Consider the following 20,154-nt stretch of genomic DNA (forward strand, 5'->3'; position numbering starts at 1 on the left):
TGGGGGAGGGGGTGGCAGTGGGCGGGAAGACACCACCACCCCGCTATGATGGATGATAGCAAGTGTTTCCGGAAGGTCAGAGGTCAAAGTGGGTGGGGGGGGGGTGAGGGAGAGGAATTGGGGAGGGGGGAGGGAAGAGAGGACGGAGGGAGTGAGGACTGAAGAGCAGGGCATTTGGATGGAGAGGGGAGAGGGATTAAGGATGTAGGAGCAGAAGGAAGGGTTTGGAGTGGAGAGGGAAAAGGAAAGGCATAGAGGATTGGAGGGGGGAAGAGGATGAACTGATGGTGTGTAAATGAGAGGAAGACGTTGGTATGTGGTTGACCTGTAAGTAAGTGAGAGAGAGAGGGAGGGAGAAAGTAGACATGGTGTAGGTGGTGAAAGTAAGTAATGACAACAGTATATAATTAATGCTCTCGTAAACTCCACCACCCGGGAGCATTCTATATCTGGGCGTAGGAGACAAAGGCAGGATGAGAAGGGGAGGGGGACGGGGAGACGCATATAAGAGGAAAGGGGGACCGGGGAAGAGTGGACGAAGAAAGTGGATAGGGGAGAAGGACGCAAGAAGGGGAGACTATAGAGAGGACGGTGTGGGGGGAGGAAGAGGATGAAAAGGGAAAGCAAGGACAGATAGGAGTGGTAAAAGGAAGCGACGAAGATAGGAGAGACCGGAGAAAGGAGGGGAGATAGAGAGGGCATGGGAGAACAAACGAAGGACCACATTGTTATGAATATGGTCCTTAGTAAAAAGAATTGCCTCGATGTAGAGTAGGAAGGACCTATAAAAGAAAGAAAAAGGTCAGTGTAGTAGCCACAAGTAAAGATGCTCAAGGGACAACCACTGAAGGAAAATAAATGGTGCTTGGGGGGAAAATTACGCCGAGAGAGGTAATTCTTAGGGGAAAAGTAAATGCTTAGGTTTAGTGTTCTGGGGATATTGTTGTGTTTAGGGAAATGGAGTTGTTGGGAATGTATTGTTTGTTGGTTGAACAAAAAAAAATAGTGTTGGTGCAGTAAGAAGGATAGTGCTTGTTCGACAGAAAAAAAAAAGGGGGGGGGGGGGAGTGAGTGCTTGTTTTAATAGTTGTCAGCATTTTTTTTTTTGGGGGGGGGGGGCAATAATTTTTGGTGGAAGAAAAGATGCTGATGGGAGGTAATGCAGTGTGTACGGGGGAGCTGTGTGAGGCGACAAAGGGGCCGTAGTTATGAACTCTCCTTAGCCTAGTGGCGCGTAAGATTTGGTTATAGAAGCTTTTATCTTGACCCATACGTTTACCAGATATTCAGTAAAATCAGTGAATATGTAAATAGAATGTGATAATTGTTGGTTGTGATAGAAACTCGTCGTAAAAATTAGCTAGGAAACTTTATAAATATGGCACAAAAACCGTGTAGTCTACTCCAATGTTTTCCCTTAGTTGTCGCCTCTCTCACCCTCCTGATGGCGTCTGGCGGCCTTGTCACACACCAATCTTCTGTCGCCTTTCCTCTCGTTTTCCTTCTCCCTTTCGTCTCTTTTCATCCACCTTGGTCCATTTTCATTCTCCCTTTTTCCCTCTCCTTCCCCCTCCCCCATTTCCTTTTCTTGCCTTCCCTTCTCCGTAATCATCTCCCCTTCCTCCTTTTTACTCTTCTCCATGTGACCCTCCCCCTGTCAAGATTTTCGCCCATATTTTTTCAGCTTTTTACTCTCATTTCTCCCAGCCTTTTCACTCTCGCTTTCTCTTGTTCACTCAGCTTTCTTACGCCCACGCATTTTTTTTCCTTTTCCCTCTCCAAGCTACCTTCATTTCCTCTCCTCCTCTCTCATCTTTCTCTGTGGCCTCTTCATGCTACTTACATATTCAATTCTCGTTCCTGTTTCACCCATTCTCCAGCCTTTCTCTTCTTCACTCCATTCCCATCCAGTAATTCTCCCCCCCCCCTATTCCAGTGACTTCCCCCTCTCTCCCGTCATTTCCACATCCCCTCATTCACATTCTCCCCTTTCCCTGCAATGTACCCCTCTATACCTTCATTTTCACTCTCCCTTTCTCAATGTACTCCTGTTAATTTCCATCTTTTGCATCCAGTGACATCCCCCTCTCTTCATTTTCACGTTTACTTATTCATTTCTTTTTGTCTGCCTGTTCTCTCATCTCCAATACTCATTTTCTCCTTTCACACTCCTCCCTTTTTTTTTCCCCCTCTGGCCTCCCCCTTCTTGCATTCTTTCTCCCTTTTATCCATTATCTCACTCTCCCCTTCTGACTTTTTAATAGCCCTTTCTTCTGGCTCTCACCCCACACCTGCCACTCGTAAGCTCTCCCCTATGGTACTTCTCTTTCATCTTTGTTTTTCTCTTTCATCTTTGGTTTGCAGTTATATATATTTTTTTTCATGTCCCCTCATTACATTCGTTCGTCCTTGAGTCGTAATCTGTCTTCACTTTCTCACTCCCCTCCCCCCCCCTCCCAGCTGCTCTCCTCTTATTCTTTTGTTTTTACTTTACCCTTAGTCTTGTCTTTCCCATACCCTTTCTCTCTCCCTTTCCCTTCATCTTTCCCTCCCTCTCCCTTTCACTTTCTCTCCCTCTTCCTTTCACTTTCTCTCTCCTCCCCCTCCCTTTCCCTTTCTCTCCTCTCCCCTTCTCTTTACCTTTCCCCTTCCTTCCACATCCCCATCTCCTTTCCTCCTGAGATCCCATTTCCCTCCCTCCCTTCACATCTTTCCTCCGTTCCCATTTCTCCTCTCCCATCTCTGTCACCCTCCCCATTCTCTACTTAGCTGTTCATTTTCATAATATTTCCGTAGAGGGTGAAGTGCTTGAAAGGGTACAGCAGGGAAGAAAGGTTGCTGGTTCTTTGAAAGCAGTGATAAGAAACAGGGAAGTGAGCATGGAAGTGAAAAAGTTACTACATGACAGTATTGTGATACCAACTCTAACGTACGGAAGTGAAGCTTGGACGTTGTTGGAAGGACACAAGTCAAGAGTGAGAGCCGTGGAAATGAGTTATTTAAGAGGAGCCTGGAGAGACAGGCTGACGAATGAGGATATAAAGGAGCGTTGTGGTGTTGATGTGGATGTGATAGGAAGCGTTATGAGGAACACACTGAGGTGGTTTGGCCATGTGGAGAGGATGGAGGGTGAAAGACTGACGAAGAGAGTGTATGTGAGTGAGGTGGAGGGGGAAAGAGGGAAGGGGAGGCCGAGGATGAGATGGAGGGATGGGGTGGAGAGGTATATGAGAGAGGGGGGTGTGAGTTGGGAGCAGGGGAGTGAAATGGCGGGGGACAGGGCGACTTGGAGGCGATTTGTTTGTGGCCACCCCAAACGGGATTGAGGCGTCTGGCAATAGATAGATAGATAGATAGATTTCCGTAGAGCCTTCCCAGTTCTCTTCGTCGCACTTTCATTCTCCTTCCACTTCTCTTGCCATATCCCTTGGTAGTCACGTCCTTCCCTTGCGTCTTTACCCCCTAACCCCAGCCTCTTCGTCCCCTGATTCCTTATCGTCCATTAGTTTTTATTTTTTCTTTCCTCCATCCTTCAAACACCTTCCGAATGTACTGTACACCTGAGTTCCTCCCCCCTCCCCCCTCTCCTTGCAGTCAGATTCACTTTCCCTTGCATCTTGTCATGTCTTCCCCCTGCCTTCTTCCCTACCTCAAAAATCCATGCCCTTTTCTCCCACCTTCCATTTCTCCCTTCAATTTGTCCTTCCTTGTTTTACGCACTCCACACTTATATCCCCGTTTCCTCCCCCCCATCCTCTGCATCACTCCCCCCCCCCCCCACATACACACACCCAGCTGCCGTGTCCGTGACTTCCCCCTCCGCCTCAGCTGCACACATTCCCTCCAATCTCGTGTTTCATGCTTTCAGGCTGACGTCAGACTGTTCCTTTTGAGGGGTAATAGTGTTGAGTGGCGGATGGGGGCAGCTGTGATGGGTGGGTGAGGGGGGGGGGAGAGGGTTGAGGGGTGTGTGTGATCGGTGGGGGTGAGAGGCTGGAGGGATGAGTGTGTGTGTGTGTGTGTGTGTGTGATTGGGATGTGGGTGGGGGGTGGGTGGGTCGGAAGCGTAAGAAGTGGAAGATGGTTTTGCCCTTACCCCAGCTATACATTCCCTCTGATCTCTAATTTTTCTAGGAAACCCATGGACGCAGTTTTTGTTTTAGCTACTAGACGATTTTCAGAAGAGCACCGGAGGCAGTGAGAGTTAATGAAATACACTTAACTTCCTATCGTCAGAGTGAAAAGTTGCGCCAGAGCTGAAGAATGTCGTTTTGAGATAGCAAGCTTAAAAAAAAAAGAAGACCATTGTACGGAAGATTCTAAAAGACATGAGGGGAAAGTTTGTGATAGAGAGGAGGGTGGGAGGAGAGAGGTAGGGAGATCTGAGAAATAGTAGAGAATTGGAGAGAATTGAACACAAGGTAAATCGCCCTGGTCAGTCGGCGGGGATCAATGTGGGTGAGTTAGGAGTGATGGCGACGGTGAATAGGTAGTGAGGGTGTTGAGCGGGTGAATGGATGGATATGTCATAAAGCGAGGGAGTGAGTGGATTGATGGGTGCTTGTGTGAAAGGTTGGTGTTAGTTCAGCACACTTCACTGGATTGGTGTGTATTGGGGTGGGTGAGTGAGTAGATTAGGTGAATGAGTGAGTGAATAGATATATTTATCGCAGATTGATTACTCTGGGCGTTTTACACACACACACACACACACACACACACACACACACACACACACACACACACACACACACACACACACGCACGCACGCACACACACGCGTATATATGGTTGTGTGTGTGTGTGTGTGTGTACATATATAATAATAAATACTATAGTCCTTATGAGTCTACGGTGTTCTAACATCACAACCCTTCCATACTGTAATTCTGAGGTATGGGCAGATCATCTGTACGAGAGGCAGTGGAACCTTAATAGACTATTTATGTAAATTGCAGAGGACAATAAAAAAATAAACAAAGAACTAGTAGAGTAGTATGATGATGTGGTCATGTGTTGGATCTAATGTGCTGAGTGTTGTTGTGGGGACATCGCCACCCGCCTCGTCAGTCCACGCTCGGCAGTTTCATCATGTGACCACCGCACTAGACCGAAGAGTGGACAGTTTGACTTGACGTAGTTCGGTTTCCAAACTGAGTCACTGAAATGGTTACAAGGGAGACTGGGTGGTAGCAGGGAAACCAACCATGGGTGACGTTGACTGATTTTATAGCAACTTTGGACACTCTCTTGGTGAATATCAGTTAAAAGTTTGTGAATTCCTGAGTGTAAATATTCACTGATACGAAGGGCCTGCGGTATAATTATGTAGCAAAATGTAACGCTAAAGTACATGAAAAATTTAACAGGATGGATGATTGTTCTGTAACGACTAGAATTCCGCACACTCAACTAAACCTCATCTTTATGACTACAATTTCGGATAAAAGCTTGTATATATGTATGGAGAGAGAGGGAGACAGACAGACAGACAGAGACAGAGATGTACAGTGGAAGATGTAAAGAAATCTGTGCCAGTCATATAGTAAGAGAACGAGATTACTGCACATACATTCCATAATCGTAAAAGGCAGTTTGGTTAGATTGGTAAACTTAAATGGTGATGGTGGAGTGAGTGGAAGGGGAGAGATAAGACCAGGGTTTTATTTCCCGGCCAGTGCGATGGATCAGCAAAGTTTAGGTCGTTTTTTGTTGCTGAAGTGGGGAGGATGGGGATGAACTTCATTCTGTGGATGGCTGGAATATTTCTCGGGGCCGTTTGTAGGGGAAGACTCGAGTTAAACCTTGTTAGTACCATGACGTCTTTTTATATCATGCTTTTTGCCATCAGAGGAAATCTAAAGCACAGGATCACTTTAGTACTTGGTCTCTCCTTTGCTGAGTTAAAGCGTCTGGCGGTCGTACAACCTTAATACAGGCATTGTACTCGATAGATTAAATTTACTATCCCCGATCAAGGGAATATAGATACTGGGTTAAACAAGATAGGGAATGGGTGGCTTCCAAATAAGAAATTAAACGAAAAATATGAAATGAAGATGTCACCTTTGTCTGAAAGAGAAGATTGCGGTTTGTTTTTTTCTTTGTATTTGATGGTTAACCTTTAGTTTCTTACAACGCCCATGGTACCGCTGTCTCAGGAACGTAACGGAACCGAAATGAATTGGAGTATTGGAACCTGAATCGACGCCGCAATCAGTTTTTGTTGATGGGAGTAATGGCGGAGGGAGGAGGCAGGAATGAAGCGACAAAAAGTTATTGAGTGGTAATCTCCCTCGACCCAAAGACTGGTATGATTGTCACGTCTGGGAGTCTGTTTGGTTAGGTTAGGTTAGGCCAGGAGAGAGGGAGGAAGGAAGGAATGAAGTGACAAAAAGCGATTGAGGTCGACCCCGTTGACCCGGCGACTCCTCTGTTGATTGTCACATGTGGGAGTCATCTGGGCCGAGGTTCACAAACACACACACGCCACAGATGCCCTACCGGAACACATTCTGTTTCTCAAGGAGGGAAGACGGACGGGGAGCACATAAATTTTCGTATCTTTTATCCTTGGTAAATGAAGGTTTAAATACGAGAAACTACTAATTAATCCAAGGTTTGTTTGAATCCAGACCCTTGTTATCCACCTACATTTTTTTTCTCGGTCTGTCACCAAACGATTATTATTATTATTATTATTATTATTTAGCTTTGAGATCCTTTGTAATGAAGAGACTAAACATGTCTGGCAGTCACACCATTACGTTGTCTTACGCCTGCTACCACCAGAATAGCTTCTTGCCACTGCCACACTGTTATTCCTGCCGCTAGACGCTTGTTCTTGCTGCCGCTAGACTATTTTATTTACTGTAGAAGAAACCCCCCGGGTGAGAGTCTTAAGGGAGTGGTGTAGGTAGTAAGGGTGACGGTGTGACATTTAAAAATACGCAAAGAAACTGTGTGTGTGTGTGTGTGTGTGTGTGTGTGTGTATGTAGGTGGAAAGGAGGGAGGTTGGATTTGCGGGCGGGGGTGTGGAGTTAAGCTGGGGGAATTGGGCAGTGTGAAAAAATAAAGCATTATGAAAGGTGTTAGAAAAGTGGTGATGTGGGTGGATTTGCTAGAACATGTAGGGGAGAGGAGTATAGGAGGTGAAGAGAGTGAAGGATAGTTAAGAACTGTGAGTGGGTGACCTGGAGAAATTTCATTGGGTTTTAATGGGAGTTTGAGTCGTTTAAAAGGAATAGCGGTGTTAGGGTGTGAATGTTAACCACCAACTATACAATGACCATCTTTTTTTTCATATATATACATTTTTTATCGTTAGACTGCTGTTATAGAAGTGTGAGTGGGAAAGAAATGTCGTGGAGGTCAGTGGAAGGAAATTGCCGTGTTAAGGTGTGGCTGTTAACCTTTACTGTACGATGATGTCCTGTTATATTCTTGTTACCGTTTGACGATTTTGAGTAGCTTTTTGGAACCCCCCATCCCCCACCCCTGCCCTGGATTGGAAGATTGCTTTGTTCTTACTCCCACCACACTATTATTCAACTTCGCCTCCCCTCCAGACTGAAAGTTAGAGATTGACAGCTGCCAAATATGAACGTGTGAATTATACCTCGGTGGTGAGATAAATTTTGTTAGGGTCATCAGATTAGGTTCGCCCTCTCGACCATACAGGATTGGTTTGATTATTTCTGTTCACGTGGGTGGTGGGGTCAGAGTGTTAAGGAAATATTATGGTGCTGCCTTCCTTCCTGTTGTGTTGACCTTTGTGCTTGACCTGCAGCTGCCAGACACTTTGCTGGCCCACGAGCTTGGTCATGTTCTGCAGAGTTGACGCCTTTTCTTTCGTCTCGTGCTGTCTTTGCACTTCTCTTATCTTTGATTTATATCGTCTTCATGGCTTCTTCTCCCCACTGCTCTCTACTTCACTCGTTTCTCTCTCTTCTTTTTCTCACATTTGCCTCCTCCTCCTCCCCGTTCTTTTCTTTCCCTTTTTCATATTTTTCGTTGAAAATGAAAATATAATTCATCCATTTCTAAAATACAGAGAGTCTTGAATTTCGTTTGTAACTCACCAGAAAGTACAAATACCCGACTCGCTTCGCCTCGCCTCATTTTGAAAGTATATGAAATGCTTAGTAAGATTTATTATTATTGTTATTATTATTATTATTATTATTGTTGTTGTTGTTGTTGTTGTTTGCATATATCTTGTTTTTCATGTTGCAGGAAAAGAACGAAGCCAACAAAGAGGAGAACAAAGAGACAGAAGTTAAGGAAACGAAGGAAGAGGAGAAGAAAGAGGAAGAAAAGAAAGAGAAAAAGGTTAAGAAGAAGAAGTCGTTCAGGTAAGTTTGTTCTTTTCAAAAAATTAATTCGACTATCATAGGAAAAAGTGTTAAAGCATGAGTTTGTTTCAACACCACTACCTCTGAAGCTAATATACGTAGGACCAAATCCCTTTTTATATATGTCGTTAACCCCTTCAGTTTGTTGAGGTTAATTCTTAGTAGCACCAAACTATTCCTCTCAACCTAACTGAGCTCCCCAGTGATAGCTAAGTTTACATGTAACCCTTACCATGAAAAAAGTATGTTGAATAAACTCGTGTGGTAATTGTAAGAAAGTAATTGTGAGTTTATAATTATTGTGAATGATGCTATAGATGTATGAGAGATACTGATTTGTAGTTCTTACCATTGTTCAGTTTTTTAGTTGTTTGTGTACATTTTGCCATTGTGTTAATTTTAAGGTTATTATTAGGCATTTTGTTATGCCCCGACAGGAGTTTCTCGTTCCTTCGCCGAGAGAAGAAGGCAGCTAAAGTGGAGAACACAAATGGCGACGTCGCTAAGGATGAGGTCAGTACAAACACCACACCGCTGTCGATGAAATGTATACGTGGAACAACATCCTGCTGTTTAGTAAACTTTGATGTTATAGTACAGTGATATCAGGTTACCCAAGTCTTATATTGACCTTTGTTACATTCGGCAGTTTTTCAGTGCTCAGTACTGTTGCACAATAGTCACATGTAGCAAGCTTAGCCGTACTTGTGGTGAATTACATTTAAGCCAGGTGAACGTGTGATGTGGCGGTGGTTGTGGTGTTCTCTTTCATTGCCAGTGAGAATGTGACGAGTTGTGTAGCAGCAAGCTTAGTGTATGCAAGGACGATGTAGACACGACTGTATTCGAGACAGGCTTATGTCTTAAGGCGTGATGTTAGTGACGAGGGGTGGGATGGAGGGAGACGGTTGAGAAACTTGAATGTTGGTTATGTAGAAGCACCGGGGAGTTGAAGACATGGGCAGTGCGTGTGAAACATTAACCCAGTCAGCCAGAGGACCTAGTTTTTAGCTTCGTCCTATCTCTAGACGTTTTTATTCTGCTTAGGGTGATTATATTTAACCTTTAATCCCTTTTTAGAGATCTCACCAAACTTGAATGAATGACCTGATACTGGCTTGACTAAACCGAAAAATATCTTTGTTTGAAATAGGTTAAGAAACGGCTGTCGTGAGAACCTGAAAATGTTTGGAACAAGCTTGGCAGTGGATGCGGGAACTGTGATTACGATGATGCAGGAGAGGGGGATTTGAATTCTGTTACCGTAAAATGAGAACTTGTACTGAAACAAAATGAGATAAGGTAGGCTGTAAGCGCTGGTGGTAAAATTATTGTTGATTAAAAGAATGAGAGGCACGGGAAGATAATGTAAGAAGAAAGGGAGTTGATATATAGGGAGTGAAGGCTCTGTGTGGCAGTGAGGACATGACAGGACAGCTGAATGGCGATTGTCATGGTGGTTGATGGGGAACAGAGTGTAGGGGAGAGGGAGGGAGTGAGGAGGGAAGGATAGAGTGAGGGGTGTGAGAGACGAGGAATGAGCAGTGAGAAAAAACAGTGGAATGGAACACTTAAGATATGGGAGGCAGGATCATCACAGGCTACCCTGCACTACAGTAAACGCACATAGCTGTGTTCTTAGATTACGTTGTCGTATTGCCTCAGAGTAACCACAGGACATGATTCTGAAATTGTAAAAGTTTTCTATTTAGACAGTTAGACAGCTGAGATGGAAAGATGAGGTTGCATTCCCCTATCTGTGGCTCCATCTTGATAATTAGAACAACATTAAGCACGTGAAAAATATATAAATACAAAGATTCTAAAAGTAGAAGCCAGCAAGATATAAGGGGGATGCTCAAGGTACCAAAAAGCTAAGACACTAGATATAATGTTACTAGAAATATATAAAAGATGTTAGAAAGGAAGCCTACACCTAGAAACAGGGTTGCTAGAACGATATACAGTAAATGGTGATAGAAAGCTACCAGGCACTGTAAGCAAGTGTAACGTTGTTGTTAACCGTGCTGGTGAGTATGGTCCACCGCGCCACACAGACGCCGCCGTAATGGCCTTATTAATGGCAAGTGTGAAGATTAGTTTGTACCAGTGCAACGCCACTGCTAACCAGTGTTCATTGTGTGACCCAGTGTTGTATTGCACCCACCACAGTCACATCCTAACCCTTTCACTACCAGGATTTCATGTGTTTATTCTGGATGCATCCCGGCGAATTTATTCAACTTAGCAGACCATTATATAATTAAAGTGTCTCCAGTGAATTTTCAGTATATTGTTCATTGATTTTGCTTCCTCTAGACTATATTTTTCATCTTAGGATATGCCGCTGGACATTTTGAAAGATGTACACTTGCGTAAATAAGTTGTAATCTTGGAATTAGACACTTGAGAGGCGTTTCTGTAGCGGTTGCTTGTTTGTGTAAGCTAACCAAGGCAGATACACGTGAGATGTCTAGTGTTTACATATGCTGAAGGCGGTGGTCCCAGAGCGGTAGGGAGTGAGGGTGAGGGTGGCGGGCCCTGGGTGTTGGAGCAGCCTGTGTTGAATACTGTATCTGGCCGTCTTGGTTTACGAGTATGTGGGCATGTTTTCCTTTTGTCCATCTTTGCTTTTGTGTTTTGTTTGTTTGCCCTAGGATCCATGGTTTGTGGTGGGAGAGTAAAAGGAAAAAACTTATAAAGGAAAGTAATATAAAAAAAAAAGAGGACTGACTGTGTAGTTGGGGAGAAAATAATATAGGGAAAGGTACCAAAGGAATGACGAGGGAAAGGCGGTGGGATCAATTAAATGTATAATGTGGAAGGAAACGTATGATTGAGGAGCGAAGGGAGTGGTGAGTTCAGAGCGAAGGTGAAGAGTGAAAGGGAGAGGGGGATGTATGGTTGAAAGGAATATGTGGATGAGGATAAATGGAATGATGAGTGAATGGTAGGGTACAGGGGCAGTGTAAATAGAATGATGAAGAGGGAAGGGTATGATTGGAGAGAGAATGTGGGAGTGATGAATGAGGAGGGAGGAGTGAAGGGATGGATGGAGAGAAGGGTATGGTTGAAGGGAGACTGCCGGAATGATGAACGATGAGGGAAGAGTGATGGAGATGGAGGGGGAGCGAGGAGGGAGGATTTGGGGGGAGACGGAGGGAATGAGGATGGAAGGGTGTTAGGTATAGATGACGAAATGAAGAGCGAGGGGGGAGCGTTTAGAGATTGAGAGGTGAGGAACAGGAAATGAAGAGTGAGGAGGGAAAGCGTTGGGGAATGAAGATTGAAATGAGGAAGATGGAGGGGAGAGGCGAATGGATGGAGAGAGGAGGGAAGTGTGTGTGGGAGAAATGAAGGGAATGAGAGCGACAGGCGACAGACAGGCAAGGAGGGGGATGATGCATGACAACCTACGAGGTGATCAGTTATACCGAAGGGAGGGTGTAGGGGAGGCAGAGAAATGGGGAGATGAAGGGGAAGAGGGGAGAGACTGACGATGCTTGAAGAGGATATGTGATAAAGGAAGAAGGTTCGGTTGAGGAAATACAGTATACAGTAAGTTGTTAGTCTAGCGCTGATTTCACCCGTATTTTCTACCGTCCTTATTTTGGTCCATTATCCCTACGTGATACTATCGCATAAAAAAGTATCATTACTAAAGTGACGTGAGTTCTTTTGACACTACAGACCACGAAATATGGAATACGAGCACTGCTCGAGTCGCTCTACTCTTTGTGGAACCCTGCATTCATGTAAGGATACTTTTTTGAGCGATAGTACATCACACACTGTATAGCAACTCTGATTTCTTCTTTTTGTCGCCCCTTTCCCACGTTTTTTGCACTTTTCCAGTGAGTTTCCGCTTATATTGGCATTTGCTTCAAATTTCTTTTAGTATGTTTCTTTTTTTCATTTTTGTTTTTACGGTTTTTCCTCTCCCCACCCCCTCCTTAACCGTCTTTCTTGTCTCCTTCCTACTCTCCCGCCCGTGTTCGTCCTAGTATCACCTTGTGTTATCCACACCTTCTTTGCTCCTTTCTTCTTTCCTTTCTTTCCTCCTCTCCTCCAACCTTGAGGCAGACCACGGGGCAGGCCGGCATGAAGCAGTGTAAACAGTGGGGCTGAGGGCGACACTCTTCCTTAAACTTTGCCCACCTCGCTGATGGAGCCACTACCCTCACTTCTCTTAACGCTTTCAGTCACTACCTCCCTCACATCTTAGTTCCCTCACTCCACGCTTACCCTCATAAAATCCCCCCCCTCCCCCCCCTTTTTTTTTTTTTTTTTTTTCGCCTTCCCCTTTTCCCATCTCTCCTCCCCCCCCTCCTCCTCCTCCTCCTCCTCCTCCTCCTCCAGCGCAGTTGTGTTTTCTCCCCGTAGAGTTTCCATTTTCGTGACTAGAATACGGTAATTATAATTGCTCCCCACGTATAAGAGGGAAGGAGAGAGAGGTGGAGGTGCAGAATTAGAGATAAATGGACCAGAGGAGGTAGGATAGTGAAATGGAGATGGCAGGGAGAGGAAGAGTAGGAAGGGTAGAGAGATAGGGGGAGAGGAGTGGTGCAGCGTGAGGAGGGAGGGGAAGATGGATGGGGAGGAAAAAGCGCGGTGGACAGGGAAGAAGAGTGGAGGGGAGGAAATGAAGAGGGGTGGAGAGAGGCGGGATGTGGAGACGGGAGAATTTCACAGAGAGCATTCAGATGGTGTCGGTAGTTTTGAGTCTGTAGTATCGAGGGAGGGAGGCATTGGTAAGAAAGGTAGATAGGGTGAGAATGAAGGGATGGCCAGGAAGGAAGGGTGGATAGGGTGAGAATGAAGGGATGGCGCAGGAAGGAAGGGTGGATAGGGTGAGAATGAAGGGATGGCGCAGGAAAGAAGGGTGGATAGGGTGAGAAGGAAGGGGAAGGGAAGGTGGGACTGTATAAAGTAGGGCTAACTATTGATAGGAAGGGAAGATTAGGTGAGAATGACAAAGGGTTGCTGAGGAAGAAGATAAGGAAATAAAGTTGAGAAGAAGGGAAGATAAGTTGATATTAAAGGAGTCTCATGGGAAAGGAAAGGACAGATATTAAAGTGGAGGGAAAGACAGGAAAGTAGAAAGGACGAAAGGAAGGTTTTGAAAGGAATGCAGGGAGCGGCTTTGGAGAGGAAAGAGAATGGTGGAGGGGAAGACAGGGAAATAAAAAGATGAATCAGTGAGGATTGGATGGGGTAGAGAAAGGAGTTAGTGGGAAGGATGAAAGAGAACAATGAAATGAGAGGGAGGGAAAGGGGACAGGGAGGGAGAGGAAGGAGGGGGGAAACGATGAGGTGAGCGGGGAGAAGAGAGAAAAGAGATGTGGATGGGAAAGGAGGAGGAGGAGGGAAACGAAGAAAAGTAAGTGAAGAGAAAGGTAGAGTTTGTGCGAGTGGTATGGTGTGGTGTGTGTGACTGGGTGGTGTGGTGTGGGGGAAGTTAATTATTTGGCCAGTCAGTATACCATCACCTCTCACATTCTCTCCCTCAACAACGCTCTTCACACCCCTCCCCCCCCTCTCTCACTCTCTCTCTCTCTCTCTCTCTCTCTCTCTCTCTCTCTCTCTCTCTCTCTCTCTCTCTCTCTCAGTATGTATGCATAATTGTAAGTGTATGTGTAATATATATATATATATATATATATATATAATATTTTCTCTTCTGCCTTGCCCTTTCCTACTCCGTGCTGTTGGACAATGGGCCATGTCACTGCCATTTCTGCCTCTTCTCTCCATCCCTCTCCTCTCCTTCCCTTCCCTCACCCCTTCCTCCATTACTCCCCCTCTCTCTTTTAACTTCAGGTCAGCACACAAGGGCTAGTGATCATATTCATCTTTGATTTACCAGGATAAACTAGTGTCCGTAGTAGTTTATTGTCAGAAAAAATTTTCGCATTCTGTCGCATGATCATTCTCAGGTTTGGTTGTAATATGTGTGGTAGTTATGAGAGTGAACAATTTTATTCGCCAGTTAAGCTTAAGAAGGTTTGTAAGTATGGAGGCAGGCGACATCAGGACTCACTCCCGCCACGGGGTTGAGACAAACGCCAATACGCAACAGTGATCCACAAGTTTCAGTTGGTACTGCTCCTGACTGTTGTGCCAATATTGAAGACCACATAATACAGTCAGTGGATTAGCCAGAATATTGTGATTACATGAAAGTAGTAATTTTCTTTTACTTTTTATTGCCTGAAGAAATCCCAAGCCTGAGAGCCTGCAGAGTTTGATCTAAAGTTGAACATCAGGATCTAGATCCGTTGGTTTTGAGGTAACTGGACTGCATTTAGAGATTGGAGATCAAAGACAGTGTTCGGGTTTATTTTTATTGTTATTAGTTCTAGTATCAGTATATTGGCCTGCTACCTTCAGAGCATTGCTGATGGTCGTCAGCACGTCCTGACGTATCCACCCAATAGAAAGAACGGTGCTCAGATTATTATGTGTACCAGAGCAGATATGAGACTGGATTTGGCGCAGTTTTGGTACTCATGTGGCTAGTAAAAGAGTGATTTTGACGTGTGACATCAGGTAACTTGGAAGAGTAGTAGTAATTCTAATGATCCAACAATACATGCTGATAATGTGGTCGTTTGTGGACACGACGGATGGTGCTGGTTTTTATTTTGAAGCTAGTTAACAGAGAACGAGGAAGCAGGTGGTCGGCGATGAGTTATAAAAAATAAAAAAGTGGGGTGAGAAAAGAATGGGTTGGTGGTAATTCCTGTAGCCTGAGGCCATAACGTGAGCGGGTGGTGCGACACGCCCTAAGGTAGAGTGGGGTTGGGGTGACCACGTGGGACCAGTCAGTCAGTCTTGTTCACCTCTGGGGCCTGACAGCTGGCTACAGTGACGCCTGGGCTTTTGAAGGTAGTGGCTTGGCTGGGTTGGTGCAGGTGAGCACGCGGGATGAGGGAGGGAGATGAAGGGGAGGCACTGGGATGCAGGACGGGAGAAGTCTGGAAAGGGTTAGGTAGTGAAGAGGGAGGAGGGGTAGTTCGAAGTGCAAGAGGATGTAGGTGGAGGTAGTTGGGTTACGGGCCCAAGAGGGAATACAAAGGGAAGCAAACAGCAACAGACCTGTTGGTCCTTTCTTGGCTGTTTGGTATAGGGAAGGTTATAACTAAGAAAACTGATCCATCAGCTAAAGACAAGGATAGAAACGCAGAAGGGAAAGGAGGAAGGTACTTAGAAGGGTTGGGTGTGGGTTTGAGAGAGGGGTTTCTTGTAGGGTAGGGTTGGGTTGGTTGGTTGGGTTAAAGAGGTACGGTAGCAGTTGAAGGAGTTCAGAGATGGAGAGGAAGAGGGGAGGTCAGAGAATATGAAAGGGCAGGGGAGTTGGAGGGATGAGGAGGGGGAATGAGCAAGTGGAGGTTGTGGAACTAAAGGGTGCGTGTTAGTTGGGGAGGGGGATGCAGGTGGGTAAAGGTACTGGTGGTGGAGCGAGATATGGGTCACCGAAGAGGGGGAGTGGGAGTGGAGGAGGGGGATCATGGCGAAAAGTAAAAATAGGAGAGAGGGAAGCAGATTGATTAAAGGAATGGGAGCAGGAGGGGAGGTCGGGAGGGAGGATGGAATAAAATATCTTAGAAAGGGAATGGGTGGAAGTGTGTACAATCGGCCCTTGGCAAGGAAAGAAGGTGAGAAGTAGAGGAGGAAAAAATTAGGAAGGGACAGGAGGAAGACGGGGAGAAAATCTTTTGAGTGTAGAGAAAAAAAGCAAACGAAATAGAAAAGAAAAGGTCTGGCTGTACGAATGTGCGGGGGTGGGGGAGACTTAATTCGGAGGAGGAACAAACTGAACAACATTAAAAAGCAAAACCTGGTGGTAGGGAGTGAGTGGAGATGATAAAGGGACAAGAACATGATATTTGAAAAGTAATGCTAGTCGTAGATCGATTGAAATGAAACCCTTTGTTTGTGGGTTGAACTGTAGGTAATTTAAGAGTGGGGTTGTAATCTGATGCCTGACTCTTGATCGTTTTTCACCCGCTCTTTGTTGACATTGACCACCGAACACCCTCGAAAGGTCCTCATATACCCTGTGATCAGTTGTGAAGGGTTGGGGAAAGTGAGAGAGAGAGAGAGCGAGGGAAGACAGGATAGCTAAGAAAGAGGAAATTAAAAAGAGCAAAGGGAAATAAGATACAGAGAAACCAGAAAAAAAGTGGGATATGTTAGAGAATACTGAAAAGAGGAAGGAGAGGGAGAAGGGAAAGATTAGGAGAGAGAGAATGTGGAGACAAGAGAATGGAGGACAAAAAAGGGATAGGAGAAGGGAAGTTACAAAGGGGAAAAATGAGACAAATAAAAATTGACGAATGGAGGGGAGGATAAAGAGGAGACAGTAAAAAGGAGTGAATATTAATAGGAAATAAAGGTGGAATGAGAGAAGTTATGGAATGAAAACGAGAACTGAGGTAAAGAGAGAAAATGTTGTAAGGGAGACTAAAGCTGGGTAAAGGGAACAGCTGTGAAGGGACGAGAGAGAGAGAGAGACTGGTTCACCCTCAAATGATGTGGTCTGGAATAATTTACGTTATCTCAGCAAAGAATTAATAGTCATTCTCTCTCTCTCTCTCTCTCTCTCTCTCTCTCTCTCTTGGGGGGGGGGGAGTAATAGTAGATACTAGAGGGGGTAAACACGAAAGAAAAGCAAGGAAGTGGAAGTGAGAGTGAGAGGAAGGAAAACCAGTAACTGAGTAAAGAAATAGAGAGTAAGAGGGGAAAGAAAATTAGGGGACATGAAGAGAAAGTGAGAGAGACAGGGGGGTGAGAGGAGAAAGAATTATACCCACTAACTGCAACTGTGTGTAGTGAGAGGAGCAGAGGAAGAGGAGAGGAGTATAGAGAAGGAAAGTGAGCAGAATAATGCTAAAGGGAGGAAGGGAAAGGGAGGAAGGAATGAAAGACTGAGAGGAGGATGTAGGTAGGTGAGAGAAAGGGGAGGGGGGAGGAGGAGGAGGGAAGGAAAGGGAGGGCGGCATGTGATCTCGAGATAAGGGCAGGATCATTAATTCTGTAATAATTGTGTGTGTCGGGATGGTGCCACGGCTGCCAGGGGAAGGAAGGCGAGAGGGGACACGAAACACAGGATACAGGATACAAGATGCAGGATGGGCTACACAAGTATTTAGGTCTAGTCTGGGTGAAATACAGTGATACAGTTTGATACAGCACGTGGGACTCTATAAATCGTCTTGTGTATGGAGATGCTGTGTTCAGTGTCTGCGTCTCAATTTGTTCACTCATGCCCTATTGCCCTACCCAGTCGTATTCTGCTGCTGTTCCCGTATTCTCCCTTGTTCATCCTTGTCATTTTGTTCACCCATACCTTGTTCTCTTGTTCTTCCTTGTTCTCTTGCTGTTCTCTCTTACCCTATTCTCTTGCACTCGGCTGTACCGTTTTCACTCAGGCTGTGCTCCCTCCTGCTGTTCTGGTTTTAGTAATAATATGAGGCTGGGCGGTAAGGAGGGAGATTATAATTAAAGCTGGTTGGGTGGCGGTTGTGGTAGTGGTATATAGTTTCAATGATAGTGGTGGATTAGTGGTGTTTGTGGTATCAGTAGTGGTATGGTGGTGTTAATTGTTGTGTATTGTAAGAGTGATACTGGTGATAGCTGTAGTGTTGGTGGTGCTGTTTAGTGAGGATAGTGCTGGTTGGTAATAGTAGTGATGGTGGTAGTATTGTAGTGGTGGTGGCGGTGGTGGTAAAGTGGTTGGTGGTGATGGGGAGAGTACAGTGTGATGATGCTAGTGACGGTAGCCTAGAATGGTAGTGGTGGTAGTGATAATATTGTGGTTGTGTCTGGTGGCAGTGGTGGGCAGTAGCAGCATCAGCCGTTGTGTTGCTGGTGCTGGACAAGTTTTCCCGCGTTTATAGTTTTGCGGTGTCGTGGTTCTTATTTGTGTTGCTAATTTTACCCCAGGCTGCACACTACCCTGCCGCCGCATTGAGTGTGCACGCCTGTTTGTTTTAATGTGAGTGTGGTGGCCTCTGCAGTTGGGTGTTTATTAAGTTTGGCTGTTAGGCGAATCAGGTTTAGCGACCCAAGTGAACTGGTTAAAATAATTACCTCTCTCTCTCTCTCTCTCTCTCTCTCTCTCTCTCTCTCTCTCTCTCTCTCTCTCTCTCTCTCTCTCTCTCTCTCTCTCTCTCTCTCTCTCTCGCGTGTATGTATATATGACGGTAGATCAAGTAAGGGTTATTTACAGAAAGAGTAGAAACCAGAAAGAATTTGAATTGAGGAGGCGGGAAGGGGGAAAGAAATGGTAAACGCGAGAGGAAAAAGCCTGTCTTACAGAGAATGAGAAGTTGGGGGGGATAATTGAGGCAAGGAGCAGTGAAGGGCGTGGCGCGTTGAAGACAAAGGTCCAGTGCGGCAGTGAGACATGACAGGACAGCTGTAAGGTAATTGTATTAGTCTGGCTGTCGGCTAATGGAGGCTGGGTAGACAGTGGTAATAGACGAACGAAAGTAAATTGGGTACACTCGTTAGCTGTAGTTTTACCTTCATGCCAGTGTTTTACACCGAACGGGGTGTTGTTGTTACCTAAAAAGTTTTAAGAAAGTGTTATTGCGAACTGTTTCATGCCGTTATCAAGGCTTCGACCACCAACTTAATCTGTACGTCATCATTTTGTATAAACCCCTGTCTGATTTTACTCCAGCCAAGTATACAGGTGTGGAGGGTCCGCGGAAACTCAATATCACGAGTGTTCTTTGTATCGTATCTCGTCACAGGGCAGCTGCTCCCCTCCAAGATGAAGTCGCTGCAGTACCAAGTTTGGCTTGTTTTTTTACGATCGAGTTTGTTCTCAAGGTGTCAGCGGTGAAAATACAAATTTATTTTAAGAGGGTAAAATGCTGGCAGGGGAGTCGCTGTTGCCTCTGACGCGAGCTTTTCTCGTCCCACCACAGACACAGACTACATTGTTTGAAGCTACTGTCTTATTGAAGAGATTGTATAAGCAAATTGGTTTAACGAAGTGGAGGTTCATGAAAGTGTTGCATATAATCTTTACCGGTACATTAACTTCTTCAGTTACAGCGATGCATTAGATATTTTGCAGGCAGTCATTACCAGAAAGACTTAATTCAGCTAATGGACTCTTCTAGCTTGCAGAGGATTAAGTCTGGTTTTCATCCATTATCAAAATGTAACTAACCTGAAGCAAGTTTGTGAATGTGGTGACTCTCCTGTAAACGTGGTAGATGGCGGGTGTGAGTGCCTGTAAAGAAGGGCTGACCATCCCGTGCCGTGGCCCAGTGGACTTACCCACCACCCCTGGAATCCGGTTATCTTGGCCCACGGTATCCTCCCCTGTCCATTACGGGATCACGGTCAAGGTGGGGGCGGGGAAGGAGGAAGGCGGTGGGGGGTATGTCAGTAGCCTGTCCGTAAGAATCATACAACCAAACCTATATAACATACCACTGTCGTTTGTCTTCTGTTTAACCATTAGTGTCTTGTATGCCTTATATCTGACCTGCCCCCTTAGCTTTACCGGTACCTCTTCCATTAAGGGTGATGGAAAACGGGAAAGTAAACGGGAAATTTATAAGCAAAGACTGAACGAATAGAGCAGAAGTGGAGAGAAAGTGGATGGTGGACAGGGAGAGGAAGGGATGGGGAGTCGAAGCCAGCGAGGGAAGGAATGGAGGTGGGGAGGAACAGGATGAAAGTAGCGGAGTCATGGGGGAGACGGGGTGGAAGAAGGAAAGATGGAGGAGATAAGAGGGGAGAATGCCGGGGAAGAGAAGGAAGGTAAAGTTTGA

At 45.4% G+C, this 20,154-nt stretch overlaps 1 protein-coding gene across 4 annotated transcripts in view; it reads left to right on the forward strand.

The window, feature by feature from the left end:
- LOC145412838 (uncharacterized) overlaps nucleotides 1-20,154 on the forward strand; it is a 254,288-nt gene that overhangs the window by 70,989 nt on the left and 163,145 nt on the right. For all 4 annotated transcript variants that reach the window (XM_080282628.1, XM_080282629.1, XM_080282632.1 and 1 more), the window contains exons 3-4: nucleotides 8,238-8,356; nucleotides 8,794-8,869. In XM_080282628.1, coding sequence (XP_080138754.1) covers nucleotides 8,238-8,356; nucleotides 8,794-8,869 — 195 coding nt within the window. The remainder of the gene's footprint in view (nucleotides 1-8,237; nucleotides 8,357-8,793; nucleotides 8,870-20,154) is intronic.

Source organism: Coenobita brevimanus, chromosome 94 (genome assembly GCF_032717465.1).
Source record: "Coenobita brevimanus isolate Jiangsu-jjx chromosome 94, ASM3271746v2, whole genome shotgun sequence".
Lineage (NCBI taxonomy): Eukaryota > Metazoa > Arthropoda > Malacostraca > Decapoda > Coenobitidae > Coenobita > Coenobita brevimanus.